This window comes from Lepidochelys kempii, chromosome 26 (assembly GCF_965140285.1).
Source record: "Lepidochelys kempii isolate rLepKem1 chromosome 26, rLepKem1.hap1, whole genome shotgun sequence".
Classification (NCBI taxonomy): domain Eukaryota; kingdom Metazoa; phylum Chordata; order Testudines; family Cheloniidae; genus Lepidochelys; species Lepidochelys kempii.
This window is the reverse complement of record NC_136405.1, coordinates 11027079-11048766: the sequence shown is the minus strand read 5'-3', so window position 1 is coordinate 11048766 and position 21688 is coordinate 11027079. Positions and strand designations below refer to the sequence as shown.

At 42.3% G+C, this 21688-nt stretch overlaps 1 protein-coding gene across 2 annotated transcripts in view; it reads left to right on the top strand.

The window, feature by feature from the left end:
• Nucleotides 1-21688, top strand: part of GFPT1 (glutamine--fructose-6-phosphate transaminase 1) — a 52894-nt gene that overhangs the window by 8678 nt on the left and 22528 nt on the right. For both annotated transcript variants that reach the window (XM_073325270.2, XM_073325269.2), the window contains exons 2-6: nt 10373-10480; nt 10886-10993; nt 16047-16172; nt 18321-18379; nt 20061-20195. In XM_073325270.2, the coding sequence (XP_073181371.1) occupies nt 10373-10480; nt 10886-10993; nt 16047-16172; nt 18321-18379; nt 20061-20195 (536 nt within the window). The remainder of the gene's footprint in view (nt 1-10372; nt 10481-10885; nt 10994-16046; nt 16173-18320; nt 18380-20060; nt 20196-21688) is intronic.

Here is a 21688-nt window from a genome sequence, read left to right as displayed (position 1 = left end):
TCCCTCCCCTCTCCCAGTTTGTAAGGTGTTTTTATTTAACCAGAAAAGGAGCACTTGTGACACCTTAGAGACTAACAAATTTATTTGAGCATAAGCTTTCGTGAGTTAGTGAGCTGTAGCTCACGAAAGGTTATGCTCAAATAAATTGGTTAGTCTCTAAGGTGCCACAAGTCCTCCTTTTCTTTTTGCGAATACAGACTAACACAGCTGCTACTCTGAAACCTTTATTTAACCAGGTGTGTGTGTGTTTGATCTAATTTAGGCCCTGTTATTGCAACAAATTCTGCACAGACAGAGCTCGTTCCAAGATCAAGACCTTAATCATTATCATTAGGACAAAGGAGTCCTTTAGTGTTAGTGCATGGATGAACTAGTAGGATAGTAGGAATTACTCTAAAAATATAACAGGTTTCAGAGTAGCAGCCGTGTTAGTCTGTATTCGCAAAAAGAACAGGAGGACTTGTGGCACCTTAGAGACGAACCAATTTATTTGAGCATAAGCTTTCGTGAGCTACAGCTGATGAAGTGAGCTGTAGCTCAGGAAAGCTTATGCTCAGATAAATTGGTTCGTCTCTAAGGTGCCACAGGTACTCCTGTTCTTTTTTCTAAAAATATAAGGCAACCTTACAGCATGGTACAAATACACAGTAAATTAACATTGCCTAAGAGCAGGGGTCTCAAACTCAATTTACCTTAGGGTCAGTGCCAGTCCTCAAATCCTCCCAGCAGGCCAGTAATGTCACTCCTGCTGCCCAGAACTGCCCTCCCCTCCACAGCTCCCCCACCTACCTAAGGCTCTGGGAGTTTGGGTCGGGGAGGAGGACTGGGGTAGGGGATTGGGGTGCAGGCTCTGGGAGGCAGTTTGGGTGCAGAAGAGGTGAGAGGTTGGGCTCGGGGAGGGACTTTGGGTGGGAGATGGGGTCTGGGGTGCAGGCTCTGGGATGGAATTTGGGTGCTTGGTGCAGGGGGGAGGGGTGCAGGCTCTGGGAGGGAGTTTGGGGGCAGGAGGGTGAGTATGGGAAAGGGGTGGGGGTGCAGGCTCTGGGAGGGAGTGTAGGCGTAGGAGGGGGTGCGGGGAGGGGGTGCAGGCTCTGGGAGGGAGTTTGGGGGCAGGAGGGTGAGTATGGGAAAGGGGTGGGGGTGCAGGCTCTGGGAGGGAGTGTAGGCGTAGGAGGGGGTGCGGGGAGGGGGTGCAGGCTCTGGGAGGGAGTTTGGGGGCGGGAGGGGTGTGTGGGAAAGGGTTTGGGGCGCAGGCTCTGGGAGGGAGTGTAGGCGTAGGAGGGGGTGCGGGGAGGGGGTGCAGGCTCTGGGAGGGAGTTTGGGGGCAGGAGGGTGAGTATGGGAAAGGGGTGGGGGTGCAGGCTCTGGGAGGGAGTGTAGGCATAGGAGGGGGTGCGGGGAGGGGGTGCAGGCTCTGGGAGGGAGTTTGGGGGCGGGAGGGGTGTGTGGGAAAGGGTTTGGGGCGCAGGCTCTGGGAGGGGGTCGGGCGGTGTGGCGCTTACGTGGGGCTCCAAGGTGGGGTGGGCCGGGGGGGGGCCTCCGTGCACTGCTGCCCCCAGGCACTGCCCCCACAGCTTTCCACTGGCTGCAGGGGCGCTCGGGGCAGGAGCAGCGCGCAGAGGCACAGCCCTGCCACGCCGTGGGGCTGGCAGATGCTGCTCAGCTCCGCCGTGCTGCCGGGGCCCCGGGCCATTATAAATCGCTAGTGCGGGGGCAGGGGGAGGGGCAGCAAGGCAGAGACCTGGCCTCAAAACTGCTGGAGCCCCACGGGCCATACTGGGGAGGTTTGCAGGCCGCAGATGGGCCGCAAGTTTGAGACCCCTGCCTTAGAGCTTATGTACACACGAAGTCATTCAAGAACAGTTGTTCCTGAATAACTCCATGTGTTGACGCTCTTATTGTAGAACAAGAGTGCCTTGTTTCTGTTTAGCTTAACCCAAGTGAGTTAAGTCCTGTTCCAGAATAACTTCTTGTGTAGACAGTCCCTAAATACTGTGATTACTTGCAGTAGCAATAATGGTTTACATTGTGAGCTGTCTGAGGCAGGGACATTTCATTTTGTGTTTGTACAAGTGCTTAGCATGTTGCTGCTGCTATTAGAAATAAATAAAGCTTCTGTTGGATCTCAGCCCGTTAAGCTTCACAGCAGCCGTTTTGTAGACTAAGTTTACCCATCACAGAGAAATCAAGTGACTCGCTCAAGGTCATGCAGTGCTAAGCAAGGCATAGAACTCAAAAGTCCCTTGCTCTAACTGCTGGTCAGTAGTAGGAGACTGAATTCTCTGGTAACGGCTCTGCAGTAAATAATTTGTTCCAACGTCCTCTCAGTCAAATTAGTGCTTTTCTTTTATTTCAGAACAAATGTGGATTCAGTTTATGAGACTAGATTTCGAAGGGCTTGTTTACAATGGCAATTTACAGCGCTACAACTTCCTCGCTCAGGGATGTGACCCCCCCCCCCCCGAGTGCAGCAAGTTTCAGTGCTATAAAGCACCAGTGTAGCTAGAAAGCATCCAGTGCCCCAGCGCTGGATCCGCGCCCCTCGTAGAGGTGGTTTTTTTAGAGCACTGCGAGATCTACCTTGATAGTAATCCTAGCCAGAAATTAGTCCCTTTCCTAATACTTTTTTTTGGTTGAAAATTGCAGTACTATCATAGTAATTGCCTAGGAAGAAATTATACATACGTTAATCAGGCTTAATTGTTTTTTATTGCTTTATGATGCTGGAGTCACCTACTTATTAATGCTAGTGATCATCTCAGGAAATCATGTAGATGCATTTTTAATGTGCCTGCAAGGATCTGTTGGAAAAATACCTGGAAGATGCTACCTTAAGGAATGGTGTGAAGTTGGATGATTTTATTTTTTAATCCCAGTGTTCTTGGCAGTGTTCTTTTTGATTATGAATAGGAGGAGGAAAAGAGGTTGGTTTCAGGCAACATAATTTGTCATTCTGAATTGAATGCAATGATTAACTCCCTTGTGATGTTTCATTCTTGTTTCCTTGTTGCACCATAGTTTGTCCTGTCAGAGTGAGCTAATGATCTCAAAAGAAGTCTGTTTGTATGATACCCTTGCCAACACAGCCTAGCCATTAATAATGCCAACAGCTACGGCGTGCACTGACACAGATGTTGCAGTGTATAGTTAGGTGGGTGCCACAAAGAAGCATTTCTCTGTCTCAGGACTGGAGTACTAGAAACCTGTACTAAGCGCATGTCTAGCAGAGAAAGGTCTAACAAGATGCAAATGCTAGAAGTTGAAGCTAGATCATTTCAGACAGGAAATAAGGCGTATGTTTTTCACACTGAGAGTAATTAGAACAATTTACCAAGGATCATGGTGGAGTCTCCATGATTGACCATTTTTAAATGAAGATTGGATTTTTTTAAAACAAGATATGTATGCTCTAAGAATGATTTTGGGGGAGATCTCTGCCCTGTGACCTAAACTTGCATGGTCACAATGGTCCCCTCTAGCCATTGGAATATATAAATCAGTGCAGTTTGCTTGGCAAGTCCCTAGGGGACACTGGGAGCCCCAAAAGTTGAGAGTTTCAAGGCTTCCAGGCTCTTGGCTCCCCAGCCTGGCTCCAGGGTAGAACCAGCAGGAAACCAGGCAGGTAGGGTGGAACCTGTCTGGTTTCCCTTGGAATTGCTTGGAAATTGACATGTCCCCGGGGAATCTTTAGATTTCAACAAAATTAGCATTTTCTGACAAAAGAATACACTCCTTTCCAACCAGCTCCACCCATAACACTCCAAACAGTTGTTATCTTTTTATCTGCTTGAATGGGGGTGGGGGAAACTGACCATCAGAGAGTGGGAAAGTCACTACTGGGGCTTTGCTTTTGTGAAAGTGGCATGCTTCTGGTACTTAATAACCTGCGCTCGAGTTGTATAATAGAAGTGGCAGCATTTTGGTGCTGATTGAAATGATCTCTTTGTTCAGTTTACAAGTAAAAAGATGTTCTTTTCCCCAGCTGCCGGCCCAAGACTTGACCCTGGGCTCAGAGAGAGAGAAATGGCTTGTCTTCATCTCACTCGTTATCACCAGAAACAAAGGTTCTGCAGGTCAAATTATTCTTTCAGATATGGCTGTACGGCCTCATTGTCTTCAAAGTGTGTTTTTAGTTATACCAATGTAATGGCATTCCTTTCCCTGGGTTTGCACAGGTATAACTGAAGTTGTGATCTGAAGACAGTGAGGTTGCACAAGTACACCTGGGGGCATAAATTGATCTGCAGAACCTGGTGGTTAGGGGGGGAAAAACCTTTCCGTTGCAAATGGAGCAAATCTGATAGAGAAACCAGTTGAAACAACAAACACAGAATTCCATTCTGATTCTTTTTTAATCAGTCACCATGCAGAACTATGTTTAAAAACAAAAAAAGACACAGAACCTAAATCTTGCTAGAAACCCCTTTTAAAAATATTACAAGAATAAATCTCAAACGAAAATATTTTTTACGTTTCGATTGGTGTCTTCCCTTGCAGTGCTGTGAACCAAAGGTTCACTGTGTTAGTGCATGGAAACCAGAAAGTAAAAGACTAGAAACTTATTCCAAACAAAAGTGAAATTGAAAAGTCTATTTTTTATTGTTAATACATCACTCAGCATGGACAAACAGCATAGATGGTGAGAGGATTTTTCAGATATTTAGTTTTTTAACCACTAGTTTTGCTCATAACATAGGTAAGGAAATTTATTTTTTACCCGGTATATCATATTTTTAAAGTGATTAATCAGTCTGTGCTGCCTTTGTATTTGTATTGCATTACCGTTCCACCTTCCCCTCTCTCAGAAGGGTTTTGAAACCCGTTTCTCCTGCTTTTCCTCTGCCGTGCTTAGTTTTAGAAATTTTGGTTTACTATGAAGATCTCCATTATCCTCCCAAGTGGGATAGAGCTAAAGGCTGAAGCCAACCGGAACTGAATCTTTGTCTCCTCCTCTTCCTTTCGGAACATGTCTTCAATTTCTTGACCTATTCTGTATTCGTTGTAATGACTGCCTTTTCTGTCACTGACCGTTCTGATTCGCGAACTCTACATTTCTGGTGCCGAGAGCGATCTTCCTTCTCAACCTTTTCCTCTGCCTCTTGTGACATTTTTAGCCTTGGATCCAAATTTCTTCTTTGCTGACCTCCTGAGTGAGCTGTTTGGTGTTTTTAGAACATTCGTACATTTTTAGTGCTCAAGACAAGTGCCAGATTGACAGCTTTACAGATGAAAGTTTCCTTTTAGCTACAGAACAAATAGAAAATAGGCAGCGATGTGTCTCAAGCCTATTCCAGATGAACCATCTCTAAGTGGGGGAGGATAGTTTGGTCTTGATGCTCATTCAGTTCTTGGCATCTTGTTAAGAGTGCTGTAGCAGTTGTGATTCTGTGGTGTAGATACCTGTCCACTAGAAACTGGACAGAGACCATGAGACCACCAACTCATTTTGCATATGAATGGAAACTAAACAGTCATTATATAGTAATTTTCAGTTTCTACTGATTTAGGCTGTCTCTCTGACCTGGGGAGATTTGGGAAGCCAAAAGAGTTTGAATTATCTGATCTCCACATTCTATGTTCTGCAAATTTCTTTTCCCCTCTGCACCCTTTGGTCTTCAGAATCTCTCTCCCTAGCTTGGGAAGAGAATTAGAAGCATTTCATATCAGAATAATAGAATATCAGGGTTGGAAGGGACTTCAGGAGGTCATCTAGTCCAACCCCCTGCTCGAAGCAGGACCGATCCTTAAATAAATCATCCCAGCCAGGGCTTTGTCAAGCCTGACCTTAAAAACCTCTAAGGAAGGAGATTCCACTACTTCCCGAGGTAACCCATTCCAGTGTTTCACCACCCTCTTAGTGAAAAAGTTTTTCCTAATATCCAACCTAAACCTCTCCCACTGTAACTTGAGACTATTGCTCCTTGTTCTGTCATCTGCCACCACTGAGAACAGCCGAGCTCCATCCTCTTTGGAACCCCCTTTCAGGTAGTTGAAAGCAGCTATCAAATCCCGCCTCATTTTTCTCTTCCGCAGACTTAACAATCCCAGTTCTCTCAGCCTCTCTCATAAGTCATGTGCTCCAGCCCCCTAATCATTTTTGTTGCCCTCCGCTGGACTCTTTCCAATTTTTCCACATGCTTCTTGTAGAGTGGGGCCCCGAACTGGACACCAATGTCGAATACAGGGGAATGATCATCTCTGCCTCCGTACACTAGTGCTTTCTCAGCGGCAGCCGCCTGAAATGGCCTAGGATTACATGCGGCTTTTTAGGAGTTTACTAAAGTAAGGCGTCGTTGTCCAGCCTTACAAGTGTACTGATTAGCAATAACAAAGGAAGGCCATGTTTACACTGCAGCCGCACAGTGAAGGCGCTGCAGCTGAGCCACTGTAGTGTGGATGCTTCCCTTATCAATGGAAGGGGTTTTTCCGTTAATCCGTGTCTCCGAAAGGTGGTAGGTAGGCTGATGAAAGATTTATCCTTCTGCCAGCTTAGCTGCTTCTCCACCAGGGGTTAGCCCGACCTGACTGTGGCGCTGAGGGTATGAAATTTGTGTCAGCCCTGATCGGTGTAGCTAGGTTGACCTGAGTGTTAGGGGTAGACTAGGCCAAAGCAACTGTGATCTGAGTAGCGCTGGTGATCGTAAGACTGGAAATTATTTAAAGGTTTTTAGGAGGCCCGAATGTAGTTGAAATGTGCTATCCTTCAGCCTCAGTGTCTTGAGATGGCAACTTTCTGCAGTCTGTTGAGTTGCAGAGAGGGGCGTGGTTGTGTGCTTGAGGAATGCAGTTCTGGAAATATAAGAAACTAAACATATTTAATTAGCAGACAGTAAAATTCTAAGCCAAATGGGTGGGATGGGATTGGAAGAGGGTCAGGAAGGGATCCTTAAAATGAAATGTTTCGAACTGCAGGAGAGAGAGTTATCTAACTGCAGATATGATTGCTTGCAATGTCTATACTGTTGGCTTGCAAGGCTTGTGGAAAGCCCATCCCTACTCACTCAGCGGCTACAGGAAGCTTCCCGGGCCGCACCCCATCCCAGCTGGCAGCCCCAGAGTGGAATTTACAAGAATCCTGTTCAGAATGTTCTGAGCAAAATCGTGAAACTGACTGGACTGTTGTAAATTGCACTCTCCTGCTCTGAACACTGAAGGCACCCCTACAGGTGGGGTGATGTGTCGAGTACAGACACTGCAGGCCCAGCTAGCTCTGGTATAAATAGCGCTGTAGACAGTGAGGCATGGCTTAGGGGGGTAGCGTGCCCTGCACACCTGAACCCTAGGGTATGTACCCTACGCAGCTCTGTTTGCACCCAAGCGCTGCCTCCCGTCGTGGTTTTCAGCAGTGTAATGTCCCACTGCCAGAGCCTTTCCCTGTCCCTGTGAAAGGCTCCAGCAGCTTCCAGCTGTCTCCCTGCTGACTGAGCTTTTCCTCACCATAGTGAAAGGCTCTGGCAGCGGGGAGCTGCCTCCCCCTGCCAGAGTATCACTGTGTGGCTACACATCGCAGTGATAAGTATGGACACAGCCTGGTTTTCACTGCAGCATGTAGCTACATGTACCCAACATGCGGCCTCAAGCGTAGACAAGATCCGAGTAGCCACAGAGGCATTCAAGTGGTCAGGGAAGAGGGGTGCAAGCGGGAAGCTGCTGCTTCTTTCCGAGTAGCTTGAAGGGATTGAGTAAAAAAGAAGAGGACCCTCTCTTCATCCAGGTTTTTCCACAACCGAGAGGGGATGAGGAGGAAATAGAGGTGCTTTACTTGCCGCAGCAGAAGAAGAAGAGAGAAGCTCCCTTCTCTTTGGTCATTTTCACTCCTCAGTTTGGAACTGAGGCCCTGGAAATGAGAAGACAAAGCTTCCCTTGCATGCCATCAGCTTGGGGATGGAAAGCTCCAAACTCATCTAACACCCACAAACGGAGCTCTATATCTGTCATAAATATAAAGGGAAGGGTAAACCCCTTTGAAATCCTTCCTGGCCAGGGGAAAGCTCCTCTCACCTGTAAAGGGTTAAGAAGCTAAAGGTAACCTCGCTGGCACCTGACCAAAATGACCAATGAGGAGACAAGATACTTTCAAAAGCTGGGAGGAGGGAGAGAAACAAAGGGTCTGTGTCTGTCTATATGCTGGTCTTTGTCGGGGATAGACCAGGAATGGAGTCTTAGAACTTTTAGTAAGTAATCTAGCTAGGTATGTGTTAGATTATGATTTCTTTAAATGGCTGAGAAAAGAATTGTGCTGAATAGAATAACTATTTCTGTCTGTGTATCTTTTTTGTAACTTAAGGTTTTGACTAGAGGGGTTCTCTATGTTTTTTAATCTAATTACCCTGTAAGATATCTACCATCCTGATTTTACAGGGGGGATTTCTTCATTTCTATTTACTTCTGTTTTTATTAAAAGTCGTCTTGTAAGAAACTGAATGCTTTTTCATTGTTCTCAGATCCAAGGGTTTGGGTCTGTGGTCACCTATGCAAATTGGTGAGGCTTTTTATCCAACATTTCCCAGGAAAGGGGGGGTGCAAGTGTTGGGAGGATTGTTCATTGTTCTTAAGTTCCAAGGGTCTGGGTCTGTAGTCACCTAGGCAAATTGGTGAGGCTTTTTACCAAACCTTGTCCAGGAAGTGGGGTGCAAGGTTTTGGGAAGTATTTTGGGGGGAAGGACACATCCAAACAGCTCTTCCCCAGTAACCAGTATTAGTTTGGTGGTGGTAGCGGCCAGTCCAAGGACAACGGGTGGAATATTTTGTACCTTGGGGAAGTTTTGACCTAAGCTGGTAAAGATAAGCTTAGGAGGTTTTTCATGCAGGTCCCCACATCTGTACCCTAGAGTTCAGAGTGGGGGAGGAACCTTGACAATATCAAAGAAGAAAGGATTGGCGGAAGGGCATCGGGGTCTAGGTCTAGGGTACAGTACTACCTTGATGCAAGTCCCCCATATCTGCTTGTCTGCCTCAGGGAAATAGGTACCTGGTAAACATTTCAAGGCTTTGTAACATGAGATTCGGTACATCTGTAAACCTAGAATTCTCTGCTTATACTGCTCAGTATAAAAAAGAAAACGATTAGAGGGTTTAGAATGATCTAGGATAATGTCAGTAACACAAGCTGTTGAAGGGCATGATCTTGCAGATGCTTACTTATGTGACTAGTCCTTATGTATATAAGTAGACCTATAGTCTTTGAGGTCTCCTTGCATGCGTAAAGACTACTTACCTGAGTATGGATGAGGAAGATGGAGACATATTGATTAAAAATATAGCCTACTTTTTCTAAAGTGAATTTGGAGTGCCCTTCTTTGAGTGATCTTAAAAATAACCAAATTTTTGACAATAATTGAGCATCCATTTTCTGAAAAACCCTCTAAGGTGTCTCATGTGGGGAACTCAAAATCACTAGTCTCTTTTGGAAGTTTACACTGTGTATGGGTGTAGGTGTATGTTTTAAATTTTCAAACTTGTTGCACTTTTATACTTACTGATGTCTTTTCTTTGTTAAAATGGTGGGGCAAGGTGAAGGAATAGTTTCTAGAACCAATGATCTTCATCCCAATAAATGTCATCATGGGTTGCTGCTTTATCGCAGTAGCAAATGGAATCTTTCTGAAAAAGATCCAAATAATTAAATTTTCATTATAGAGCTAAGTACTTATGTAGGCCTCCATCACCATAGTATGTGAGTGCCTGCCACGTGTTTAAAAATAGAAGTAACAATTTCTCTTTCTTCCTTTCCAGCCTAAAGGGGAAATAACTTGATTCATTTGTAAGGATTTTAGCGTGTATGAGTGAATGGGTGTGTTGCCTATCTGTCTGTGTGCAGAACTCCATTGAGGGGAAGCTGTGTTGAATAAATAAGTTCTGCATGTGGGTCCCAGTTTAGGGAAAAAAATCCTATTCAGAACAGTGCTTAAGTATGTGCTTAAATTAAGCATTTGCTTAAACAGTTTCCTGAATCTGAACTTAAGTTCTGAAATAGCTCAGCCGTGGTGGTACTGTCTTAGGGCAGTGAGTTCCATAGTTCATGTGAAAGTTCAGTCCCCAACTCAACCAAGCTTCTCTCTACTGGTTGACTGCTTTGTTCAGTTGGTTTTAGTGCCATGTAAATAGTGGGGCTAAGGGTTTAGTCTTGGCTTCCCAAGTCAACACTGTCGCTGCCCTTAGAGAACTTGGAATAGGTGTGGAAAGGATAAGAATTTAATGGTACTTTCCTGCAAGAGAATTGTAATGTACATTGGCAAGGGTTCACTTCAGCATGGCAAATCTTGCACCTTATCCTTTGTGCCCATGGAAATCCAACACAACAGTCTGTCATTTGGTGATTTATCATCAAGTTAAATGGACCACTCTTAAAATATAACTTTCTTTTCTATAGGCATCTTTGCTTACCTAAACTACCATGTTCCCCGGACAAGACGGGAGATCCTGGAGACCCTTATCAAAGGGCTTCAGAGATTGGAGTACAGAGGATATGATTCTGCAGGTAGGTCATTCGATAAAGTAACAATTCTTTTTGTTTTATACTGCAAATTGCCATTTTACCGGTATGCTTATTAGACAGGTGGTCACAAATAAGTCTTTGCTTTCTGCTGCGCTTTCCCGTTTTCAGGAAATTAAAACAGACAGTTCTACATTGTTGCACCAGAATACGTAAAACTTTTTGAGCAGTAATTGCAGATTTACATAAAAATATTCTCAACGCCTTTCATTCAGGAATTGGAGTGTGCCTTTTAATATAACAAGGGGTTATTTAGTCTTAATCTAAGGGATTTTGTACCATTATTCCTGAAGTTTGTCCCTCAGTTTTCTTGAATATGAAACACAGATGGTGCAACATAAGTTTCTGTGCTTCACAATTTGTTGGTTGTGTTTTGTGGGAAACCGTTAGGTGTGGGAATCGATGGAGGAAATGACAAAGACTGGGAGGCTAATGCCGGCAAAATCCAACTGATCAAAAAGAAAGGGAAAGTGAAGGCTCTGGATGAAGAGATTAACAGTATGTATTACACTTTACCTCTTCCCCTTTCCAAAAATATCCTGCGATTCTTTACACGTTAAGTGTAATCTCATGTATATGGATCAATATATTATGTATATTGAGATCTTATGTATCGTGTATATTCTGTCCTTAGTATTGTTTGGGCGACATAATTTCTGAACAAGGAAGTCTTTGATCTGTCAAGTAAAACCATCAGCTAACTGTAGGCATGCCGCTATACTCACAATGGTACAGTGCTGTTTTACGTGGGAGAAAAATGTCTTTAATAGTGGAAGATGTAACTGAAAAAGTATTGATGAACATTTTAGGGTTTTTTCTAGGGCAAGGGAGTTTAAATATTCTTTAAGGGTTTGTTCATCAGAGAATCTGAAATTCACAAATTTGACTGATTATTTTGAATTAATGTCTGTGTTGTATCTATTAAGTGGAAATTTTCAGATCAGTACAGTTTAAGGCCCAAATCCAGCAAAGTACTTAAGCACATGCTTAACTTCACACTAGGGCTGTCAAGCGATTAAAAAAATTAATTGTGATTAATCATATGATTAAAAAATAATAGACTACTATTTATATAAATATTTTTGGATGTTTTCCACATTTTCAAATATATTGATTTCAGCTGCAACACAGGATACGAAGTGTACAGTGCTCACTTTATATTTATTTTTAGTATAAATATTTGCAATGTAAAAATAAAAGAATTAGCATTTTTCAGTTCACTTAATACAAGTACTGAAGTGCAAGCTCTCTATAATGAAAGTTGAACTTACAAATGTAGAATTATGTACAAAAAAATCTGCATTCAAAAATGTAAAACTTTAGAGCCTTCAAGTCCACTCAGTCCTACTTCTTGTAAAGCCAATCGCTCAGACAAAGAAGTTTGTTAACATTTGCAGGTGATAATGCTGCCCACTTCTTGTTGACAACATCACCTGAAAGTGAAAACAGGCATTCTCATGGCACTGATGTACCCAGTGTTACAAGATATTTACCTGCCAGCATAGGCACCGACTCCGTGGGTGCTCCGGGGCTGGAGCACCCACAGGGAAAAATTGGTGGGTGCTCTGCACCCAGCGGCAGCTCCCCACCCTGCCTCAGCTCTCCTCCTCCCCTGAGCGCGCCGTCCCCACTTCTCCTCCCAGCACTTGCCGCCGCGAAACAAGCTGTGGGAGGGAGAGGGGAGGAGCGGGAAGGCGTTGCGCTCAGGGGAAGAGGCGGGGCTGGGGCAGGGATTTGGGGAAGGAGTCCAATAGGGACATGGAGAGGGTGGGGTTGGGGTGGGGACTTCGGGGAAGGGGTTGGAAAGGCAGCGGGGCAGAAGGGGGCGGGAGGGCACGAGCACCCACTGACGCCAGACGAAGTTGGTGCCTATGCCTGCTAGATGCACTAAAGATTCATACGTCCCTGCATGCTTCAACCACCATTCCAGAGGACATGCATCCACTCTGATGATAGGTTCTTCTCAGTAACGAACCAAAGGAGTGCAGACCAATGCATGTTCATTTTCATCATCTGAGTCAGATGCCACCAGCAGAAGGTTGATTTTCTTTTTTGGTGGTTCAGGTTCTGTGATTTTTCACATCAGTGTATTGCTCTTTTAAGACTTCTGAAAGCATGCTCCACACCTCATCTCTCTCAGATTTTGGAAGGCACTTAAATTTTGGGTCAAATGCTGTAGCTATCTTTAGAAATCTCACATTGGTATCTTCTTTGCATTTTGTGAAATCTACAGTGAAAGTGTTCTTAAAATGAACAACATGCTGGGTCATTATCTGAGATTGCTATAACAAGAAATATATGTCAGAATGGGGGTAAAAGACAGAGCAGGAGACATACAATTCTCCCCCAAGGAGTTCAGTCACAAATGTAATGAACGCATTATTTCTTCAGTAAGCATCATCGGCATGGAAGCATGTCTTCTGGAATGGTGGCCAAAGCATGAAGGGGCATGCAAATGTTTAACATATCTGGCACATAAATACCTTGCAATGCCGGCTACAAAAGTGCCATGCGAACATCTGTTTTCACTTTCAGATGACGTAAATAAGAAGTAGGCCGCATTGTCTCCTGTAAATGTAAACAAACTTGTTTCTCTTAGTGATTGGCTGAACAAGAAGTAGGACTGAGTGGATTTGTAGGCTCTAAAGTTTTAAATTGTTTTGTTTTTGAGTGCAATTATCTAACAAACAAAAATCTACATTTGTAAGTTGCACTTTCACGATAAAGAGATTGCACTATGGTACTTGTATGAGGTGAATTGAAAAATACTATTTCTTATGTCATTTTTACAGTGCAAATATTTGTAATAAAAATAATATAAAGTGAGTACCGTACACTTTGTAGTCTGTGTTGTAATTGAAATCAATATATTTGAAAATGTAGAAAAACATCCAAAATATTTAATAAATTTCAATTGGCATTCTATTGTTTAACAGTGTGAATAAAACTGCGATTAATTGCGATTAATTTTTTTGAGTTAATCGCGTGAGTTAACTGCAATTAATCAACAGCCCTATTTCACATCTAAGAGCAGTCCCATTTAATTCACTAGGATTCACAAGTGCTTGTAAATGTTTGCTGGATTGTGGCCCATTTAGCTTGGTAAATTTAAAATGAAGTTCTCAAAATAAGGAACAACCTTTTAGGAAGGGAATTAACTGTACATTGATTTCTCATCCAAATAAAGCAAAAGAGTGAAAATAATATTACAACATTAATAAGAATCCATCTATATATGGATATATTTTATTTCAGTTCTAAAAAATAAGCTCCCTCCTCCCCTGCAAGCAGGAAGAAATCATCCACTAGGACATTTTGAATTTAGCCTTAATTTTTTTTTTCTTTTTAAAATATAAGTGCATTTACCAATTGACTGAGTTCCTGAATAACCTAAATATCTTATAGTGCAAACCCTAGTTTTATCTTGCGCAATAGATGGGCTAAGGAATTGGTTAAGAAAAAATACTAATATACTTGTAAGTGGAACTGTCAAATTGATGAGAAAGCATGAAGTGAGGTATTCTGCTCTCTGTTTCTAAGCTCTTTATATGTCCTGGATAGAGTCCGATTTTGAATTAGTCAAATCTCTGCAGGAAACAAAACTGCAAACAATTGTTTTGTGTAAAGTATGGGTAAGCACTGCATGAACTTGAAGGTATCTGCCACCATAGTTGATGGTTGTCTGTTTCTAGTTAATATCCTGATTTTCAGGTGTTAGTAACTTCAGTTACAGCATATTTATTTAACTTAAAGGATTCTCATATATGAAATTTACAAGAAACTGATTCTATAGCCTTTTAATGTAATTTTACCATTACTAAGATAAACTCAAGTCTCTAGTAAAACGTCATTGATCCAAATGAAATGCATGGACCTGACCTTAGTTCAGCTAAGACCAAAGTCTAAATAAAGAAGGTTATACTGTATATATTCAATAAAAAAGAAAGACAGTGGAATAATGGTAAGATTTAAGCACTTGTGGTAAAATGATGATCTCCAACTAAAAACGACTTAGAAAAACTATATTGTGGTCTATGAAAAGCTATTCAGAGAGACAGAAAAGGTAATCTCTGAACAGAAGGATGAACTTCTACCAAGAGAAGATTAATTTGATACTTTCCAGGCACTAAATTGTTACTGTTGGGGATTCTAATTTAATATTGTGTAAGGTGATTATGCTTCGTCAGGCAGAGCTAATATTTCAATAGCATCAGAGATGATGGGCCAACACAAGGGATAAAAATAAAATTGGGTGACTTGTTCAAGGTTATTTTCTTTTTGAGAATAAAAAGGCATGGAATTGCCAGATGAGTGAGACTTAAAAACCGCCACACGAATAATTTTGTCAATGTATCTTTGTAGGTATGTGAAATAAACTGAAGGTCGTATAGTAAGCTGGACAGGGTTGAGGTGGGGGGATAGACAGGTTTGTCATGGACATCTACAGTAAGAGTTCTCTGACAGCCTTGTCACAGAACTACTTGGAGAATGGGAGGCATAGCTGATGCATGCGGCTAATTGCTATACTGTACAATAATTCACTACTTGGTATGTGAGTCTTTTCTCAGTTTACCGGTTCCCATCCTCTTCTCACTCAAGCTTTCCTGAAGAAGGCTTGATTGTCTGTTTCCAGCCTGTAGAGAAGAACACTGAGTAAATCGTTGTCTAACATAACAGGCTTATTCTTTACTAACAAGTGCTATGAACTTCTTCATAGCTCATTAAGTGTACATTTGAGAATTATGGTCCTCGTTTTGTAAGACCATCCCATTGATGCACAATCATGTTCCCATTGGCTTATTGGTTAATAAAAGCATGCGAGAGCTACACAAGTAAAATTCATAGATATGTCCTCAATGTGCAGGAGAAAAGATGATCAGAGTTGAAAATGTTCTTAGGAGAAAATATATCCAGTAAAAACAAGTGATTGCTTCTTACTGAGGACTCAGTGTGGCAAAACAAGTGAACTCCTGAGACAAAGATGTTCTTGCTGAAAACCTGAAATGATTTTGTGAACTTGTTGGAAATGCCCTGGTGTTGGGATACTTTTTGCCCAAAGAAGAGCTTAGAGCATATTCATACCTGTCCACAAACAGCTTTGGCGTTAACAGGCAATACTCGGAATGCTCCAATTTTCATGTTGGTGGAGAGCCGAGAAGAAAATCATGTCGGTCAATTTATTAAAAGATTGGCAATTAAATTAAACATTTGATCTTTGATATTGCAAACCTTTACACATGAGTCAGTGGTACTAATCGGTAAAGTGGCTCAGAGGAAAGGGTTCACAGGATCAGGCTGTGTATCTCACATGGAAAAATCCTTCATCACATGAGAAATCATCACTTTTGTTGGCTTGGGCCATGACATGGTCTTGACTGCCAATAACTCTACACCTGGCGTTTTGCTTACATTTGCTAATAATTTTCTGATTATATTTTTACTTGAATATTTCAGTCTCTATGTAATTTACTGCATTGCCTGTTACACTCTGAAAGCCTGCCCCTTCTCTTATGTTGTTTTCAATGTAACATTTTTACACTTCCATCTGCAGAACAACAGGATATGGACCTGGACATCGAGTTTGATGTACATCTTGGCATTGCACATACGCGATGGGCTACCCATGGTGAGCCCAGTCCTGTCAATAGCCACCCGCAGCGCTCAGATAAAAACAATGGTAAGACCCTGCACTGCATGGGCAAGTATTTATTTGTGTGAATGGGGAGAGTAATGGCTGTTAGGAATTCTGAACGACGAATATGCTCTTGCAAATTGTCACTAATTCAGTACTTCTAGGGTGTTCATACTAAAACTGCATTGGTACAGTGCTGCCTATGCCTCTGTGAGAGCTCGCGCTTGGACGCAGGGCGTATAAATAATTACTCTATTTCAAGCTCTGATCCTAACTGTGCTCCTTTTGATTTCCACTGGAGTTTGGCCATTGACTTCATTGAGAACAGCACCAGAGTATTTTGTTGTTGTTATTATGAATCACTTGCAATAAGAGGCAGTCGTATTAATTATTTGCATTGTGATAATGCCTCGGGACTTCAGTAAATCAATATGGATTGAAAAAGTAAGATCTGAAGGCCTACAGTTGCATGAAATCTCTGTACAGGAATTTTCCCAACCACCATCATAAATGGGATGTTGCTAACAAATAGTGTTTGTTTTATAACGTAATTTTCTTTGTTTATTTATTTCTCTCTTTTGGCCATCATTTGGTAAAGGTTGCTTTGTTGTTTGTATTGCTGTAGAAGGCAGCTTGGCTCTTATTTATAACGATGCACCAGCCAGAATCTCAAATGCTTTACGGACTGTGATGAACTTATCCTCACGCTACCTGTGTAATCATTAGCAGTCTCACTTACAGATGAAGAAAAATGAGAACAAGAGAGAGTGGTTGCATGGGTGGCTTGTGGCAGAGCTGGGTAATCATAACAGTATCTAGCTCTTACAGAACTTTCCATTCCGAGATCTCAAAGCACTTTACAAAGGAGCACAGTATCATTATCCCCACTGTACAGGTGGGGAAACTGAGGCATGGGGAGGTGAATGACTTGCCGAAGGTCACCCAGCAGGCCAGTGACTGAACTGGGAATAGAACCCAGGTCCTCCTGTTCCCCGTCCTGTGTTTTAAACACAAGACCATCCTCCATCCTGTTAAGCTCATCCTGGGTGATTTAAGTGTTGTGTCAAACGGTGGTTCAGGGAAAACTGATTGGATTAAAACACAAGCCCAGGATATTTAGAATTCCCGGAGACATTACCAACCAGTATGTGAAGATTTTGAAATTGAACCAATTTTGGCTCTAACCATCTGATTTTTGAATTGTAAAATAAAACAAACCAACCAACTGAGATACAATAACAGCTCGTCTAGAAAAGGATCATCTCTAAGTGTATATGGTTTAGACGAGCACTGCACATAAAATTGTTACAAGCACATATTAAATCAGTAATCTTCCGGTTACAAGACTTATGCAAAACTACTTGGTCGACTCCTTCGAATGTGTTGTGATTCTAAATGCTTGAAACGGAAATAATACAACCGTTGACTTGGAAAATGGTTTGTGCATTTTTAACGTCCTCAGCACTAAGATCTGATGTGATTAGCATGGATAGCAGTTATGGGGAATGGCACACATGAAGGCTGGCCTAGATTCTCTCCTTTCACATAAGGAAAATTATCTCTATTCTGTATTGCATGCAATGATACCAAGAAAACATTGCCATGGGAATCGGTATTTACTAATATGCGGCATATCATCGCGGCAGCTGGATGCATTAAATGCATTTTTTTAAAAAAAATCCATAAAAGTTAAACAAGCCACCCTCAAAAGATGACAGATTGGTGAGTTTTCTCTGAAGTATTTGCTCTTAAAAGGTTATTCAGTGGAATGGCAACTGTAGTCTAGCAGATAGGGAACAGGACCAGGAACCAGGACTCCTGGATTTTACTCCTGGTCTACTGCTAACACAGGCCTTTGAGCAAGTCACTTAATGTCTCTGTACCTTAAGTTCTCCCATCTGTAAAATAAGTTAATACTTCTCCATCTTTGTAATGCACAATGAGATTTATTGATGGAAAGGCATAGCATAAATCCTAGATGGTATTACTGCATACAACTTAGAACAGTCCTTGCTAAAAGGGAGCAATCTGTTGAAAGTAATTGCAGTGAGTTATAGAAGCTGTTCCCTATTTTGATGCTTCTACTGCTGTGTAAGTAGACTTATTAGAATAAAATATTTGAGATGCTATTTAAGGTATGTAAAGTATTCACATATCTTTAGAATTAACACTTTTTTTTTTTTTATTCTCTAGAATTTATTGTTATCCACAATGGCATTATAACCAACTACAAAGATCTGAGAAAATTTTTGGTAAGTAAAACTAGCTGTGTGTCTAAGCTCTGGGATAAAGTTATAATGGCACTGAGTGCTGGTTAAGTCTCAAAGTCCTTGATTAGCTGCCTAAATTTCTTGCTACTGTGGTGTGGAAACCAGAGGTGCTAATAGTGCCCAGTGCTTTGAACATACAAAGCTGGAGATTCTTCTGAGACAGCTGAAGACCTCATGGCTATCGTGGTGACCACTGGATTATCTCGGGTGGAGATAAACTCAGCTCGTATGGCTGTCCACGCTTTGATCTGGTTTGTGGGTGGGGAGTAGAAATTGAAGGGATGGAAATTATCCTCAAGTCTCGTGGACTGATCGTACCCTCCTGTGTGTGAGGTTGGGAATCTTCTCTTTCAGGATGAAGGATCTGTTTTGATTCTCTGGCCTTTGGAGAGTAATGGAAATTGCATTGCTAGCTGACCGTTCTGCTAACAGAACTTTGTAATCCTTTGATCTTTGCTATTGACGGGGTGCCCTATACCCAGTTTCATACATCCAGAGCACCCTGATTTATGGGTAGCATGAGACAGATCATGCAAGAAAAGACCATTGTGGAGATATTTGTTGTGTATGAGACTGGCTGATAAGACTTATGAATTATTGGCTGAATTGTTTTTCCTTACTTAGTGAGCTTCTTAAATAGGGGCAGTCTATGCAGTTACTGTTTTTGTGTGTCCTGCAAGACTCTCCTCTGTTGTCTATATTAACAGTGAACAGCCCCATCACATCTCATCTACAGATCTCCCTTGCACCCACTCTGATGCCATCCCTTACTTTTCTCCTTTAATTTCTCACTCTGCTCCATCTCCTGCCCTTCACAATACATGCATGCTTTAGTCTCCCCTTCTTAACAAAAAACCCTAACCTTGAGCCCATCTGCATCTCCAACTACTTCCCCATCTCTGCCTTTCCCTTTCACCTCTAGGATCATTGAATTTGCTGTGTACAACCACTGTCTAGAGTTCTTCTCTACTCCTGTTTCTGCCCCTTGCACTCCACTGAATCTGTTCCCAGCAAAGTGTCTGTTGTCATCTCATGTCTTGATTTACTACGTTCTTGTCTCTAGCCTTGACAAATATCCATTCAGAATGTTGCTGCAAAGATAATTTTTCTAGCCTGTCACTTTGACCATGTCATCCCTCCACTGCTTCCCCTTTCTCCATCTCATCAGACATAAGCTAACTGTCTTCACTTTCAAGGCCCTTCACTGCTTATCTCCACCTAACTATCATCTTTCATTCACTATTGACTCCCACCTGCGATCAGCCCATGATTCCAGCCTCCACCATCCACTTGTTACGTTTTCAAACTAGCAACTTTGTGCTTAAGAGGAGCTCCCTGTCCTTCTTCAGAACCCTCCTTAAAATTGCCTTTGCCGTGATGCCTACAAAAAACTTGACAACGGTTAAGGTGCTGGTGTGCTGAGACCGCTGCATATCAGGCTGACCATTGTTGTCTCATTTCCTTGTACTCCTCTATATGTCAGTATCAATCTTTGTCTCTTGTTTTACACTTAGATTGTAAGCTCTTTGGGGGCAGGGACCATCTCTCTCTTCTGAGTTTGTACAGTGCCCAACACAATGGGGTTCTGGTCCATGAGTAGAGCTTCTAGACTTTACCAATAATGAACAATAATAACAACCTGGGGTTTTTTGGTTGCTTTCAGGAAAGCAAAGGGTATGATTTTGAGTCTGAGACCGACACAGAAACCATTGCCAAGCTTGTCAAGTACATGTACGACAACCGCGAAAGTGATGACATTAGCTTCACCACCTTGGTGGAGAGGGTTATCCAGCAACTGGTAATATATTAATTAATTTTAAAAATCTGTTTATTAAAACTTTTTTTTTTTTTTAAGACCCAGAGGCAATGCTTCTGATGGTGTCTCACATGAAAATACAAGCTATGCTAAAATATTTGAAAGTCGGAACACTGGAATTGCAGTGCTCAGCCGACTAATGGTCAGTCTAGTCCAATAGCCTGTCTATATTCCATATTCTTCAGTGCGTCGTGCAAGAAATCCCCCAATGGATAATTAAAGAATAATCTATGTAGAGATGTTTCTTCCAGGCAGTCAGTGTTTGGTTTATGCCCTGAAGCGCAAGAATTTATATTCCTATCTTATGTAACTGTGACTATTGGTCATATAGATGTTTAATCCTGCTAAGCTCGTAGGCCAGATCTACACTGTGAACTTCTGCTGGCATAGCTTTGTCAGTCAGGAGTGGGACGAGGTACGATCTCTGATCGACTTAGCTGTGCCAGCAGAAGCCCCTAATGTGGAGGCGCAGCTATGTCAGGAAAGCTTGTTGTGCCTGCAGGGATGGTTTTACTAAACTGGTATGAAGCACAGCGTTGCTTGTATAGCTGTGTCCTTACTCGCAGTGCTTAGCTGGTATTCCTATCCTGATAAAGCGCTTCTAGTGTAGATGTGGCTATTGACATGAGATATTGTGGCAACGAGTTCCACAGTTAAAGTATGGATCGTGTGCTTAAAAAAAAGCAAAGATTATTGTTAGCAAAAGGGCTCTCCATGGTGTGTGTGTTTGCAGTAGTACATATATTTCTTAATTAAGTCACAATTTGAAGCCCTGTCTTAGGAGAGCATCCCTATTTAGGACAGCATTTAAGTTTGTGCTTAACTCCCATTGATGTCATTTAAAGTTAAGCCTGTGTTTTCTTTGCTGAATCTGGACCCAAGGTTGGTTGGTTGTAAAACTCCAGTAATGAAAGAAACGCTGACCTCTTGTGGAAACTTTATTGAAAAGCATGTATGTTTAGCTGCGGGTCTATCGGTCCCACCACCTGAGATTTTTTTTTTAATTAATATTATGCACAGTCCTGTGCATAAAAACAGTTAATTTACTTCCACCTGGTGCTATTTTGTTCTGGAGAGAATTCACTTTAATAACCATTGAATGACAGGAAAATGGCAGCACCCTAGGCTGTGCACAGATTTTTGCATGATATGTGTTCCAGTTGGCAAACAATTTTGCAAACAGATGCAGGTCAAGCAGCGCAAAGATTGGTTCATTGAATCCTTGGTGTAGTGTGTCAGTTCACCAAAATCTGAATTGGTATAAGAGCTTTTATAGTGGTAGTCAGTTAAGCCTAACCAGGGAGTCCAGTTTTTAAAAAATAACTGGCTTAGAACAAGCGAATTAAGGGATACAGTTTCAAAACTAGGCGTCCGAAATAATCCGTGGCCATGAAATAGGTGCCAACAGTTGTTGGGTTGAACAAGAATGTTCTGATGGGTGCAGGTTACATGCTGGTGTCTGTCAGTGTAGTTTG